A 16,043-nucleotide genomic window follows, 5' to 3' on the forward strand; every position below is an offset into this window, starting at 1 on the left:
ATTCTAAAATCATTTAAATATTTCTATATAAAATGTGGAATGGTTTAATCCCTGAAAATATACAGAATTCCAGTGAAAATATATTGAACAAAATGTTTTGGTTCATCTTTGAGTGTATCAATGCAGTATTAATTTCGACCAGTGCACTTTGGTCTTCTACTACATTCTCTATAAATTTTTTATCATGTTTCCTATTCATATGTTCAACAAATATTTATTAAGCAATCACTAAGGGCAAAGAATTTTAGGTAAGATGTAATCTTTGCCTAACAGAAGTCTTAAAAGTCCTCAAAAGCTTTAACCAAAGAACTGAAAGCCTTCCTCTTATGCTTCTGTTTTCTTAGAGATAACAATGTATTATTCCAGCTGTCCATCTATGTCTCTCATTATTGATATATAATAAAAATACTTCTACCATATATCATATCATTGTATGTATCATTTTGTAATTTTAACTTTTCTGAGATTATTCATGTCACAAAACATAATCAGAGAACTTTGTTGTTTTAAAGTTGGATTTTTGCTGTAGCTTAGGATAACTATGAAAGCCACTGTACAATTTCCAAGTTATTTCTGCTCAATATACTCAATTTCTAATTTGGCCCATGGTCTAAATACATTTCTTATACTGTCCATCTAGTTTCATTTCATTGCCTTGGCAGAATGTATTTTTCATTTACTTGGTTTTTCCAATATGGATGGTCAGCTGTAGATTTTGACATAGGCCATTTGTTCTTTGGGGTTCCCCAAAATGTCAGAAAGAATATCTGGGGAGCCTTCCAATGAAAGGGAATCCATGATTTCACTGAAATTTATGCTGGACATTCCCATTTACAGACAAACACACCTTAAGTTAGCAAATTTCTTCTTTTTGAATTTCATTTGACAATACTAAGCTGATTATTTAACAAACTTGTATGTATCTTTTATGACTTTAATATATGCAGAGGGTAATACACTAGTATTAAGGCTGCATTTTGTTATACCCAGGAAAATATTTTCTTAAAAACAACGAAGAATAAACACAGTTCTATTTTACAATATCTTTTATTCAGCTATGTGATTATGAAGATGTTTTCCTACAGAAAATCATGCAAAAACTAAAGATTCCTTTTCATGTTTACATAAATACAAGCACAGAACAGTAACATACTACAAAGTTCACTACTGTCTTTTCCAGTTTCTTTTGAAGGGGTAGGAAGGAGTAAATCTAGTAAAAGCATGATCCACAATCTCTTCCATTTTTTACCAATTCATTATTTCCGAAATAACTTGAAGACCAGTCCTAAAGAGACTGTGAAGTTGAACAACATCCAGCACAGAGTTCTTCTAGTCATATTTTTAACTAACCACTTCTTTCAACATGATCTTAAATGCCATCAGCACTTCCTCATCTGAATAGCGATGACAAGGCCCAAATGTGATGGCTCCACGATTACTGTTGATAACAAAAGAGCATTATAAAAATGCTGAGAGATTTGGTGTATTTTATGTCTATACTCTGCCTTTTAATTGCATCTCCAAAATGCAGTTTTAGCTTACCAAATCTTATATAAAGCTAGCTAGATATGAGTTTGTAAGAGCTAACTCTTGGTCAACTACTATTCATTACCACATGAAGTTGTACTATTACAATTAGCTATGTGGCACAGTGGAGAGAATGCCTAGGTGTGGATTCAGCAAAGCTCATCTTCAAATCTGACCTCAAAACTTATGAGATGCATGAGCCTGAGCAAGTCACTTATCCGTTTGCCTCAGTTTCCTCATCTATAAAATGAACTGGAGAAGGAAATGGCAAACCACTTCAATATTCTTGCCAAGAAAATCCCAAATGGGTTCATCAAGAGTTGTACACAGCTGGAACACAACAGAACAACTACTACTCATCTGCTCATGTCTCCCCTATAGCATTTTACAGTGACTTTGGCTACTGTATCTTCTGACTTGACAAAGTAAGTATTTTTTGGCTGAGATGTTTCCTTCTTTCCTTTTACCTTCTCATTATGGTAATTGTATTTTATTAATTAAACTTCTATAAGAAATGGTAACAGTAAGAATAAGCTTATCTACATTTATCCTTTCCCCACTTATTAAAAAAAAAACAATAGTTCATTTACAGATTCAATTAGAGCTCCCGGAATGGCCTGTATTACATTTTCATCCTGAGCACTCTCTAAATATAGTATTTATTTGCATGTGTATGTTTACTTCAACTGACAATTTATTTTAATTACTCATAAGATCCTAGATCTCTAAGTAGTCTTTCCTATTGACTAAAATATAGTGAATTCATTTTTAAAAAAATTTTATTCTGGCTGAGCAAATTGTAGTATATGAATACAATGGAATAGTATCATACTGTAATAAATTATAAATAGGCTGATTTCAGAAAATTCAGAAAAACTTACATGAACTGATGAAAAGTGAAGTGAGCAGAACCAGGAGAACATTGTACACATTAATATCAACACTGGGCAATAATCAACTATGATTAACTTAGCTTTTCTCAACAATACAATGGTCTAAGATAATGACAAAAGATTAATTATAAAGAGTCTAAATGCAAATTGAAGCATACTATTTTAACTTTTTTGTAGAATTTTCCTTTTGTTTCTTCTTTCATAAAATGGCTCATATGGAAATGTTTTATATGATTGCGTGTATGTAACTTATCTGATATTGCTTACCATCGGAGGGAGAGGGAATTTGGAACTCAAAATTTTATTTAAAAGATGAGTCAAAAATTGTTTTTATATATAATTGGAACTAATAAAATACTATTTTAAAAATTAAATGTCATTTCATTTTCATTATATCTATAACTTTTAAACATTCTTCTTGAAGAAAGTATGCATGATGTATATAAGTATCAGATTCTGATAGGCTACAAGTCTCTTTTAGTTCTTGATCCTGAACTATACATTATTTTATTTTTATTGATGTCATTTAATTTTCATACCAGTTTAATTCATAATACATTCTCTATCCTTTTCAATCCCAAAAAGCCACCTCCCACAAGACCCTCCAACTCCTGACATGATGTCTTTTTAATGACTATCCCTTATGCTTAGAATGTTCTCCATTCCTCACCTATGTCTTTTGGCATCATTCAAGACTCAGATCAAAAGGATTTTCCTGGTCTTTTCTTTACCCATCACCAGAAGCAGCTGGTAGTACAGTAAACAAAGCACCAGGCCTATAGTCAGGAAGATCTAAGTTCAAATCTAGTCATAGATACTGAGTGACTCTAGGCAGATCACAACCTCTGTCTGATTTTTTTTTTCTTAATTACAAAATGGGGATATAATAAATAGCATTTACCTCACATGGGTTGTTGTGAGGATCAAATGAGATAATATTTGTAAAAAGTACTTAGTACTGTGCCTAGCATTAGAGGGCACTATATAAATGCTAACTCTTTCCTACTAGAGCTTTCCCTTCGTTATAATCACCCAGTTATAGAGTGAGGGAGGGAGGGGAGAGAAAGAGAAAGAGAGTGTATATCTTATATGTATACAGATGTTTGTATGTTCTTTCCCCTGTTGAAATATAAGCTTCTTGGAGGCAGAGATTTAATTTTGCCTTTCATTGTATCCCCAGAATACAATAAGTTCTTAAGATATGTTTGTTGACTGACTGATTCATGCATAGCAATATCCACATTGTATCGGTATTCTCATATTTCCAAAATGAACTCTCCTTATCTTTTGTCATCACTACCCAGTATGCTAGGTTTGAAACCTCACTGACCCCTCCCTTTTTTTTTTTTGCTTTTTTTTTTAATGGGGTAGGAGGGGAAATGAGCATTTCTTTTACTCTTAAGGATCAGAAACAATTTTTCTTTTTTATAATAGCTTTTTTTATTTTCAAAAAACATGCAAAGATAGTTTTCAACATTCATCTTCGCAAAACCTTGCGTTTCAAATTTTTTCTCTCTCCCCTAGAAAGGAAGGAATGCATTATAAATTAAACATGTGCAATTCTTCTAAACATATTTCCATATTTATCATGTTGAACAAGAAAAATCAGATAGGAAGGGAAAAATGAGAAAGAAAAAATAAGCAAGCAAACAACAACAACAAAAGGTAAAAATAATATGCTGTGATCCACCATTAGTCACTACAGTCTTCTGCCTGGATGTGGATGTCTATCATAAGACTACTGAAATTGGCCTGAATCACCTCATTGTTAAAAAGAGCCAAGTCCATCACAGTTGATCTTCACATAATCTTCTTGTTGCTCTGTGTAATATTTTCTTGTTCCTACTCACTTCACTTAGCATTAGTTCATCTATGTCTCTCCAGACCTTTCTGAAATTAGACTGCTGATTGTTTCTTATACAACAATAATAAGGAACATTATATATTTTTCATGCTTGACATTTTTTTCTTTTGAAAACTGCTTGTTCATATGCTTTGCAGAATGGCTTTTAATCTTACATTTGTATGATTACATACCAAGATATCATGGATTTGTAACCATTATTGGTGATATTTGATTTAAAAAAAATTTAACTCAAATAGTTTCCCATCTTTTCCTAATTGTAATGATTTTAGATCATAAATATGGCTTCCAAAAGTTTTTCTTGTCCTTCCCTGTGGACACTGGTTTAGAGTATAAATATCAAAGTATATACAAAGAAGATGCAAAGTTAAAAAGACTGAAATAGACACAAAGTTCTACCTTCTTTGTTTTAAAATTACACACAACATTCTGCAAGGAGCAATAACCCAAGCACTTTATTTTATTTTACTATTCTCCTGGGGAATATTAGTGATATCAATCACTAAATCACATGGCCTTTCCCCAATTCTCTTACTTGATTTTTCTGCAGTTTTTGAACATGTTAACTATTCCATGTCCTTCTAAATATTTTCTCCTAGTTCTCTTTTTTTTACTTTCTCTAGTAGCTTTTGCAAGCTCCTTCTTACTTTTCTATTCAGGACTATCATGTGCTATAGCCACCAGAACACTAAGGTTCTGTCTTGGGGAGTCTTTTTCACTTTCCTCTCTTCATTTTCATTCTTGGTTATCTCAAACTCATACAGGATCAATTTTAATTTCTATGTACATGAATTCCAAATCTATTTATCTAGTTATTATCTTTCTCTTGAGCTCCAGTCCCGCATCACCAACAGTCTGATTAATGTCTTTATCAGCAAGTCTAAGAGGCACTTTATACTAAAAATGCCAAAAACAGAACTCATCTTTCCCACAAACCTTTTTGTCTTCCAAATTATCTATTTTTATTGCACCATCTCTGCAGTCATCCAAATCCATGAATTCAGAATCATTTCCATGTTGTATCTCTTACACATCATTCCTTTACCCATCCAACTCACTATCAGGTCTTAATTGTAACTGCACAATATCTCTTATATCTTCTTACCTATGTCAAATTATCATTACCTTTCAACTGACCAGCATAATAGTCTACTATGACTGATGACTTTCCTTCCAGTCTCTCCCTTCTCCAAATCTTCCACACTACTAAATGATACAAAGGATTACAGAGAAGGAAAACAGAGAAAGAAAGTGAAAGTTTCATCAGAGTATATAACAGATACAAAAATAGGAAATTAATGAGAAAGAAGTTCATTTAAAAGATAACAAATTTGAGAGAAAAAAATGTTAATGATGGATGATACTAACCATACAGACATAGGCCAGATCTTCCCCTGACAAAAGAAATAATTTCTTGACTTGCATTAATGTTAATTTTATCCTTCAAAAAGTCAAGGAACTCAGTAGGAAAAATTCTCTTCTGGATTTATCACCAATAGAGAGAAAATGGTGGTTGAGGATGATGAGTATAGTACCTTGATATAATAGTAGGTACAGTTCTCACTTCATCTAAGTGGAATCTTCTGCAGACCTCTATGTAAAGTGAATTTTATAAAATGCTATATATGTACTTTGATATAAGTACTATACAACAAAGTTAACATAGATATTTCTAGAATATGGATTTTTTAAATTATTCTTTATGTAAGGTCAAATTTGTGTAATATGACTTTGGGTAAAGTGAGAACTTGTGAAAGAAAAGAAGAGGCAATCTGGGAAAAGTCTAATACATACCCTAAATTTTGAATGATCACATTTCAAAGATGAAAAAAATAACAATAACAGCGGAGATATGGCTTAAGCAATTTTTCCTAAATAGCTCCAAAGATTGTAGTAAGTTTCAAGTTTAATTTGACTCGGTATTTTTCACATAGGCATTTCAAGTTCTTTCTATCAATTAGATGACGCTTAATCATCTTTTCCGACTCAATTATGATGATGATAACAATAATCAAAACATTCTGAGAGGAGAAAGCTGAAACCCAAAGAGACTGAGATCCTTGGACTTGTAAATTTTAAACAGCTTAAGTATAGCCAAATTGAGATCTGAACTCATGCCCCTGGGCTCAAAATAAAGGCCAAGGTTATTATACCTATTTACTTGAAGCTTAACTTCTAAAAGGAGATGACAACATGCTCAGAGGAGTGGGGATCAAAGCAGAATACTTAGAGAAGATTAAAGGGAAAGTGGTGCCACAAGAGAAGAAATTGACATATCCTTTCCAAGACCAATAATACAGCTAATTTGATTGTAATCCCAGAAATGGAAAATCTGGTATGGAGGCATGGTCTCAAGTCTAGGTGTTAAGGAAGCTGATAAATGACTGGAAAGTAGGAAATACTGAAGGGCCTTAAATTCATCCTACTCTATTTCCATTTGTAAATCTGATTGGACTGAACTCCACAGCCCTTCCCAAGATAAGTGGATATCAGAAATCTTAACATGATGTTTAACTCAATCTTGGATACACAGAATTTTCCAACACTTTCATCCCCCTTTCTCTTCTGATTAGAAGGCTGGAAGGTGGAGCACTAAACTTTACCCAAAGTTTTTCTTTATAGAGGAAAGAACTTGGACTTTGCAGCTCACTTCACTTTACACCTACAGCTGTGCTTCATCTGAACAATACAGAACAAGATAATGACCTTATCTGCCATCCTTTCCAATTTTCTTTTAAGTGCTATCTTTCCCGTTAGATTGCAAGTTCCCTGAGAGTAGGAATTGTATTTTTCTTATTTTTATCCATGGCATTTAGCACAGGGTATATAAAGGCATATGATTTACTATGATGAGTCCAGAGCAAATCATATAACTTCATATGAAGGAGGAAATTGAGACTTAGAGAGACTATGACTTAATAAAATCACACTTTTCCTAAAGAAATAGGCCAGGATTCAAACCTAGGTTTTATGACTCTAACATGTTCTACCTCAAACACATTTTAGAAAGTTAATACATATTAGTAATATATAGAAAGACTACAATTTCTATAGATTTTTATCATAGAGATATAATGAATTTATCAGAAAGCAAGTTCCTCAAATACTTAAATCATAAGCTTAAAATCACAGGGGTTAGAAAAGCCCAAAGAAATAATTCAACCTCACTTCACTGCCTTAGGTTCAACGTACTTATTCTTATGCTTTAGGTCCAGTAGTTTTATCCCTACTTCACATTTCTGAGCCTATTTTTAAATATACAGACTTAAACTTCCTATTCTTTTGACTTGTTACTTCCAATCTCTTGTAAGCAAACAGCTAATCAAGTGCATTAGAATTGTAGACAAAGTAAAATTTCTAATGAAGTCTGAAAAAATTTTCTCACAAAATTAAAGCATGTGATTTTTTAGTATACTGACTTTATAAAGGTTATACTGGCTGATTAGAGGGCTTTTATGTGCTTTGGCACTTGGCCTTGCTTTTCATTCATTCATTCATTCAATCACAGCAATATTCTGGATAGCTATTGTTGAAGCAAGTTTGACTTGTACACAAATTTGAGGAGTTTCTATGGATGTATGTATTTGTATATATAAAAAGATATAAATATACACACAATATCTATTTTTCAAAACTGATCTGCAATTTTCAAATACCTGATTTCCATGAATAAATTATGCAAAGTTTGTTTAACTGATAACTCTAGTAACCATTTTGATTTTTCCCCCTTTCTAGGAATGAGACACTATCTTTGAACCAATTAAAGTGATGCTCCTCTAACTGCTATAACAACCCAGATCAGCCAGGAGAAAGTCACAAAGAAGAAAATAATAGATTTTTTTCATTTGCTAGCCTGTCTGATAACAGTCTCTAAGACAAGTCCCTTTCTCCATATTAGCTGCTTGGAGAGAATCTCATTTTATCTAATTATTAAATGTAGAACTTTGTATAAAACTAATGACAGGCTGATGCTCAGCAACAAAACTAAATTTAACAGCCCACTCTTCCATCATCACACTCTTATTAAGTTTCCATCTGTCAATTTGTACAGGTTCTGCTCTTACCCTTAATTAAATACTTTCCACTACTCAGGGCACCAGAGTCAACAAAGAAAATCAGTTTAAAAATATTCACCAAAAGAGCTGTCCATCAAAAAGTAAATGAACAAGAGCTCATTTCAACAAAGAGAAATTCTCTCTCAAAGGGAGAAAACAAGTGGTAGACAGTAATTAAATAAAAAAAAAAAGAAGAAGAAAATGAGGCAAGACTGTGGTACAAATAAGAGAAGAGAGAATGAGTAGGGAAGTCTTTCTATACCTCATATGTTATCAAAGTCATTTGATAATATAATCTACATTCCTTTAATAATGCATTTATATTACTTCTCCTGATCACAAAATTACAATTCAAGGTACATAAGACTGTCCAAATAAACAACAGTCTCACCACATTCAAATTAAATTGAAAAGATATTTCAAATCTGTATGCTAACTTTTCAGGAACTTTCAGGAGTCATAGAGACTTTTTTGATAATCATTCACAGTATGAAAAATATGCTTAGTCCTATCCATGGGAGAAAATAGTATTATTGTTACAAGTCATTGCAGCATGTGTGAGTGTGTGTGTCTACACACACACACACACACACACACACACTGTTTATAATTATAAAGAATAACTTCCTCCTTTCCCATATCACTTTTTCTCTTTTAAAAATTCATGTCAATGCAGTTATTTGAATAAAATGTCAGGAATTTTTTTTAATAGTACAGTACATTCTATTTCTTAAGACTCAAAAATAAACAGAACACAGGAGAATTCATGCAAATTTCATATTAAATATTTAATGGAAAACTCAAAAGTAATTTATAAAATGTAACACAAACACATATATACACACAAATTAGAATGTGAGAGCTATGTAACTGAGCGTTTTGAATAATGTTTTGGACAAATTAAGTGCTTAAGACATATTTATTCATTGAAGTCAGGAGGACTTGAGTTCAAATTGAGTTCAAATCTGGCCTTAGATACTTAACACTTCCTGGCTGGATGATCCTGCGCAAGTCACTTAACCCTAATTGCCTCAACAAAAACATAATTTTTTTTTAAATTTAAAAACATATATTTATTCAATATGTGATGAAGCTAAAAGGGTTTTAGTGATCTTTTTCTCCAGGCCACTTATTTTATGAATGAGTCCTCAAAAGGACCAAAGTCACATGACTAATGAGTAACACTGCTAAGCCTGGAATTTAGGGCATGAGACTCTCAAATATGTTGTTCCACACAATATACCAATATCCAGCTTGGGGAACCATTTAATTTAAAGTCTTTAGAAATCAAAGTCATTTAGCTATGAAAACACAGGGCATCTTGAAAGTGCTTCATGAACACAGAATTTTAATGTGTTGCTATTTCTCAAGCTACTCTTCTAAGAGATAGATCAGGAAGTTACCGGACCAAAATTGGGCAGACTTGAGGATTTCCCACACTTCCCACAAATAAATTTTATATGCTCAACTAAATAAAAGAAATATCCCACAGTAATCACTATGGACTCATGATCTGTCTTAGAGAAGGAAAAAATTAAGCTATCCATATCATCTGTCTAAAATATCTAATATAAAGCAATCTAAGGTTAATAATCTCTCTGAAAAAACAACAAATAATAACTATAAGGGTTAAAAAAAGAAACAATGTTCTGCTAAACTAATCACAAATATACAGAGATATGTGTTTTTAATTCTATCTCTTCACCTCTGAATGAAAAAAATACACACACACACACACACACACATACATATATCCTTCAAAACTGATCCTAAAATGGCAGATATCCTGTTTTTGCCTTCTTAATTTATCCCAGTTGTTAATGACTTTTCTCCTTAAGTTTCATATATTACTTTGTTTTATGTGACCCTAATATACTTAGGTAATACTCTATCTTACAGGGTGGTTGGTGGGTTTTTTTTTTTTTAAATGTTTTTATCCCCACTAGTCTGTAAGTTCTATATTTTTGTTTCTGTATCCTCATCATTCAGGAGAGTTCCTATATTTAGAACTAGTTGAATAAATAAAAGGAGAATAAGGACTAGTTTTTACTTAAATTTTATCTTTTTTCTTGCAGTGCTTACCATAATGTTCTTCTCATTATAGTTTAATAAGCATTTCTTGAATCAGTGAACAAATCATGATATGATGAACAATGAACAGGTATATAATGCATATGTATCTACATATACACTATTTAAATATATCTACACATGTTTAAGAATCAACATATATAAGTACAAAATCAACTTTTAACCTAAACTTTAAGGTATACTATAGATCTCATTAAAACTTTTACTTCCAACGTTAAATTAGATCTTTAGGTGTACTATAGGTCTCATTAAAACTTCTGCTTTTAGGGAAAAAAACCTTACTGTTTTCTGCTAAGATGAGAATTTTCCTACTCCAACTCTTAACAGTTTTTAATCACTATTCACCTCAAATTTAATTCATAGGTGATTATGATCTTTGAAACTTCCAAAAGCAAAGATGTCTTTAAATTCTGTAGGATGGATTATATTATTTTATGCATTATAAGGAAAGGTTTCCTAACAAAAGGAGAAGAATAAAAGCTATAAATAAATATAGAATATAACTTACCCTTTCTACTGCTGCATTGTGGTATGGAAGCTCCTCCTCACTGTGGGAGGGAAAGCATTAATGAGACACAATTTTATGTTCAAAGAATACCATTGTATTTTTTTTAATTACACAACTATAGATATACAAGTGATTCATGGCTATCCTTGTCATCAGAGCCAGGAATAATATACATATCCATTATATTTTATATGCCTGGCACAAAAAAAAAGGTAAAGAATAAATGCTTGTTGATTGATGGATTTAGTAGAGATGATAATTTTACTTCATAACTATAATAACTATCTTTTTTCATCATTCTTAATCTGGGGCCCATGAACTTTTAAAATAATGGTTCTACCTAAAAGTGACTACTCCTTCACAGGTTGTGAAGTAATTTTTTTTTAATTTTCATAACTATATTTCTAGAGAATATGTTTCCTCTGTAACATTATATATCTTATATTATGTATTTAAAAATATTATTCTGATAAGAATGTCCACAGGTTTTGCTACCATATGAAAGGAGTTCATGATACACAAAAAGTTAAGAACCTCTGCTTAAGCAATTAAGGGTTGCATTAAGAGAGGACAAATGTTATATGAGTTGAAAAGTTCAAATATTGTTCAATGATCTGAATCTCCTAAACTGAGTAGTAAACAAGAGAAGTGTGTTATTTTAGTATCTTTAATTTCTAATTAATTCATGTGATATATTTCTGTAACTCTTCAGTAACACAAGATCATTCATTCAACTAAGAATCTTAAAATTAACAAAATTTAGCACATCAACAAAATTCTGCAAAAATCTAAACTAATAGTTTCAAAAAGAAAAGGTTCCAAAGACTTAGAATCATAAAGTTTTATCTCAGCTTTTCACAGATTTGCCAAATGTTTATTGCACACTCTAGGTGATCTATTCAAGTTGGCTGTCACAATTATAAAAACATATATTACTAAATTGCTTTAAAAAATTGTTTGCTGCAGCAAACAAGTTTTGCCATTTAGGCAAAATTTCTCTTTTTTTTCTCCTCTTTTAACTCATAATGTTTTAAAGCTGAAAGCACATCTAATATTAAATAAAGATTAAGCATCTTTTGTTCAGCAGAATGAATACAGAGTAACTATATTCTACAAACAAGTATTCTAGATACTTAAACACAGTATCTCTCCATTCCCTAAGTATAGTCCCTTCATCAGTGCATAAATCTAAAACAAACCTCCTCATTCCTGAGTACTATACGAAGTTACTTCTGTTTTACCAATAGGCCAATCTGGCTTTATTTCCTCAATATTCACTCTGTAGTTTGTTAGAGAAGCAAATCAGTTGTGTACTGTCATATGTTGGTCTATACCAAAGCTTCTTACATGTGATCCCACATAGGGTTATATTAACTGAATATGGGGGTTGTGAAATTCTGATTTATTATCAATAAATGTTTGATTTGATGCCTATTTTATATACTTATACACCCAGGGTCACATAAAAATTTCTCAGATGAAAAGGGATCACAAGTAGAAAAAGTTTAAGAAACTGGTCTATATTATGGAATAATTTAAGTTTGGGATGTACCTATGAAACAAAGACTCAACAAGAACTGGGATAAACAACATTATAATAGACAGATAATGTCTCCTCAGCATTGCTAAATAAGCAACATTACACTACCTTGATTAATTCCATTCAACAAGCATTTATTTATTAAATAGTTCTTTCCTGTGGAACACTGCTCAAAGAAAATACCAAATTTAATCTCTACCTCACAAAGTGTACAATTTATGACAGATATAAGTAGAAGTTGGATATATCATATATATTTAGACATATGTACATTTATATTATATAAACACACAAATACATATATACAAATAATGATAATCCAAACAGAACAAGATTAGTTAACAGAAAATATACATATGTAAGGAGAACTACTTAAGGTTGAAGGGGAGAACATTTCTAAATGCAAAATTTAGAAAAAGCTTGGTATTTTATTGATACTTGCATATGAGATATCCATTCTCCTCTAATCACCCCTCTAATCTAATCCATAACAAATAGCAGTCTAGGAATCAGGAAGAGTAATAAACCAACACAGCCAAGAAACTATTTATAGTCTTTAGCCAAGAAATGACCAGACACAACATCTACATTCCTCAGAAAAAGTAACTAAATTCTATACCTCTAAGTATCACAATATGATGAGGGAAAAAATATAAGCTATAATCCTATGAGATCACCTCCAGAGAAAGTTTTTTTAGTTGAAGTTAGCAATTATAACAAAAATCAATAGTTTCATTTAAAGAAATTTAATGAAATACCTAACATTTCTAGACTGAAATCCATTTCTTTGCTTTAATTTTTTTAATTTTTTTGCCTACTGAAGGAATACATTAGGAAGTTAATGAAAATTCAATACATTTAAAGACTACAATGGGAGAAAGTGAAAGCTGGTTAGCAACTGTCTCATTCCAATAAGAGTTTCAAACTCTAGTATGAAGTGTGCCTAAGGCAAAGCAACAATCTCTAGCATTTAGCAAGATGACCTGAAACATATATAATTCACTACTAATAGGCTTCTTTTGTACACCAAAAGAAAAATACATACAGAAAAAGTATCTTTTAAGATGTCCAATTTTAAAAGCACACATTCCTCAAATGTTCAAAATATTTACTAGAAATAAAGCAAAACAAATACCAAAAAAACTAAAATTAACAAGACAGGAAAATGTTGCTATCAAATCTGAACTCCACTAAAGTCTCTCCTTACTTTCTCTCAAAAAGACTCCAATGACACATTTACCTATAATTGGTAAAATCTTAAAAATAATTAAAGTACTAGAATTACCACTATGTATAATAAATGTAATATGGCTGAAAGCAGTTCTTTACAAGATTCAATCACTCACTTTTCATATGCCTAATAGCAAAACTTTTAAATGCTAATTATTTTTACAATTTATAAAGTAAATTTTCACTAACAACTTTAAAAAATAATGTTCCTAATTTTTATTTCATTTTGAGAAATTAGTAATATTCATTAGTTGAATTTAAGGGTTTTTTTTCCCCCAACAAAAAAGCCATATAAAATTGTTAGTCCCAATCGCAGTTAATTTAGAAAGGATAAAACCCCTAGAAACTATATAATTGAACAATATTACAATAAAGAGCAATTTAGAAGTTATTCAGTATATTATTATTTTTACAAGTCATCTTTAAAAATTATCTAAAAAAATTAAACCAAATGAGTATTAGCAATAATTGCATAAAATAGTCTTACTAAATAACTATATTAAATCTATAAATAGCTATGTTAACTTACTGTAAAAAGCCAAATCTGTCAGTAACTTTGTAAACAAGGTAATCAGCATCTTCCCAAGGTTCAATTTCTGCACCTTCACGACCCTAAGGTAAAAAAGGGGAAAAGAGTAAATGTTTATGTGATGATTAACTACATTTTAATAGAATATATTTTCCAGTTTTTGTACAAACAAAACTAATGCAGACAAGATTAGAAGGGAAGCAATAAACTGGGAAAATATTTTTACAGTCAAAGGTTCTGATAAAGGCCTCATTTCCAAAATATATAGAGAATTAACTCTAATTTATAAAAAATCAAGCCATTCTCCAATTGAAAAATGGTCAAAGGATATGAACAGACAATTCTCAGATGAAGAAATTGAAACTATTTCTAGTCATATGAAAAGATGCTCCAAGTCATTATTAATCAGAGAAATGCAAATTAAGACAACTCTAAGATACCACTACACACCTGTCAGATTGGCTAAGATGACAGGAAAAAATAATGATGATTGTTGGAGGGGATGTGGGAAAACTGGGACACTGATTCATTGTTGGTGGAGTTGTGAACGAATCCAACCATTTTGGTGAGTAGTTTGGAAGTATGCTCAAAAAGTTATCAAACTGTGCATACCCTTTGATCCAGCAGTGTTACTACTGGGTTTATATCCCAAAGAGATTACAAAGAAGGGAAAGGGACCTGTATGTGCACGAATGTTTGTGGCAGCCCTTTTTGTAGTGGCTAAAAACTGGAAACTTGAATGGATGTCCATCAGTTGGAGAATGGCTGAATAAATTGTGGTATATGAATATTATGGAATATTACTGTTCTGTAAGAAATGACCAACAGGATGATTTCAGAAAGGCCTGGAGAGACTTACACGAACTGATGCTGAGTGAAATGAGCAGGACCAGGAGATCATTATATACTTCAACAACAATACTAGATGATGACTAGTCCTGATGGATCAGGCCATCCTCAGCAACAAGATCAACCAAATCATTTCTAATGGAGCAGTTAATGAACTGAACTAGCTATACCCAGAAAAAGAACTCTGGGAGATGACTAAAAACCATTACATTGAATTCCCAGTCCCTATATTTATGCACACCTGCATCTTTGATTTCCTTCACAAGCTAATTGTACAATAATTCAGAGTCTGATTCTTTTTGTACAGCAAAATAATGTTTTGGTCATGTATACTTATTGTGTATCTAAGTTATATTTTAATATATTTAACATCTACTGGTCATCCTGCCATCTAGGGGAGGGGGTGGGGGGAGGGTAAGAGGTGAAAAATTGGAACAAGAGGTTTGGCAATTGTTAATGCTGTAAAGTTACCCATGTATATATCCTGTAAATTAAAGGCTATTAAAAAAAAAAAAAATAGAATATATTTTCCATAGTGTTTCATTTTATAAATGCCTTCCTTTCAACAGCCCTTCCAGGTATGCAGTACCAAATATCTTGTAAAATGGATATTCACTTTACAGATAAGATGCCTCAGAGTTAAATGACACGCCACAGAGATGCTGCTAATAACTCTCGGCTACAGTGTTATAGCCTGGGTCTTTCTGACTCCATTTTTAATTGTCTTTTCATTATACAGTAATACTCATTCAAAAAACTATAAATCTATGTCCTTTGTTATTTTAGATGGGGGATATTCCTAATGACAACAGCGACAGCTAGAAAAGAGAAACATAACCTGCTTTATTCATAAGAACTTGTTTTATGAAAATGGTTTTCTAAACTTAAAAAAAAAAATCTTTATTTCTATGGCCCTTGAACCAAGACACCAAGGATCAGTAAATGTAAACAACTTTG

The 16,043-nt window shown here is 31.6% G+C and overlaps 1 protein-coding gene across 7 annotated transcripts in view; it reads right to left on the reverse strand.

The window, feature by feature from the left end:
• The window catches only part of USP6NL (USP6 N-terminal like), a 184,573-nt gene that overhangs the window by 66,560 nt on the left and 101,970 nt on the right, over positions 1–16,043 (reverse strand). For 6 of the 7 annotated variants that reach the window (XM_012550875.3, XM_023504702.2, XM_031938568.1 and 3 more), the window contains 2 exons: positions 14,238–14,320; positions 10,939–10,978 (listed from right to left, as the gene is read on the reverse strand). In XM_012550875.3, the coding sequence (XP_012406329.1) occupies positions 10,939–10,978; positions 14,238–14,320 (123 nt within the window). Of the gene's footprint in view, positions 1–5,409; positions 5,491–10,938; positions 10,979–14,237; positions 14,321–16,043 lie in introns of all 7 variants that reach the window. The other variant, XM_031938571.1, reaches the window with a different exon arrangement.

The sequence above is a fragment of the Sarcophilus harrisii genome, chromosome 5 (assembly GCF_902635505.1).
Source record: "Sarcophilus harrisii chromosome 5, mSarHar1.11, whole genome shotgun sequence".
NCBI lineage: Eukaryota > Metazoa > Chordata > Mammalia > Dasyuromorphia > Dasyuridae > Sarcophilus > Sarcophilus harrisii.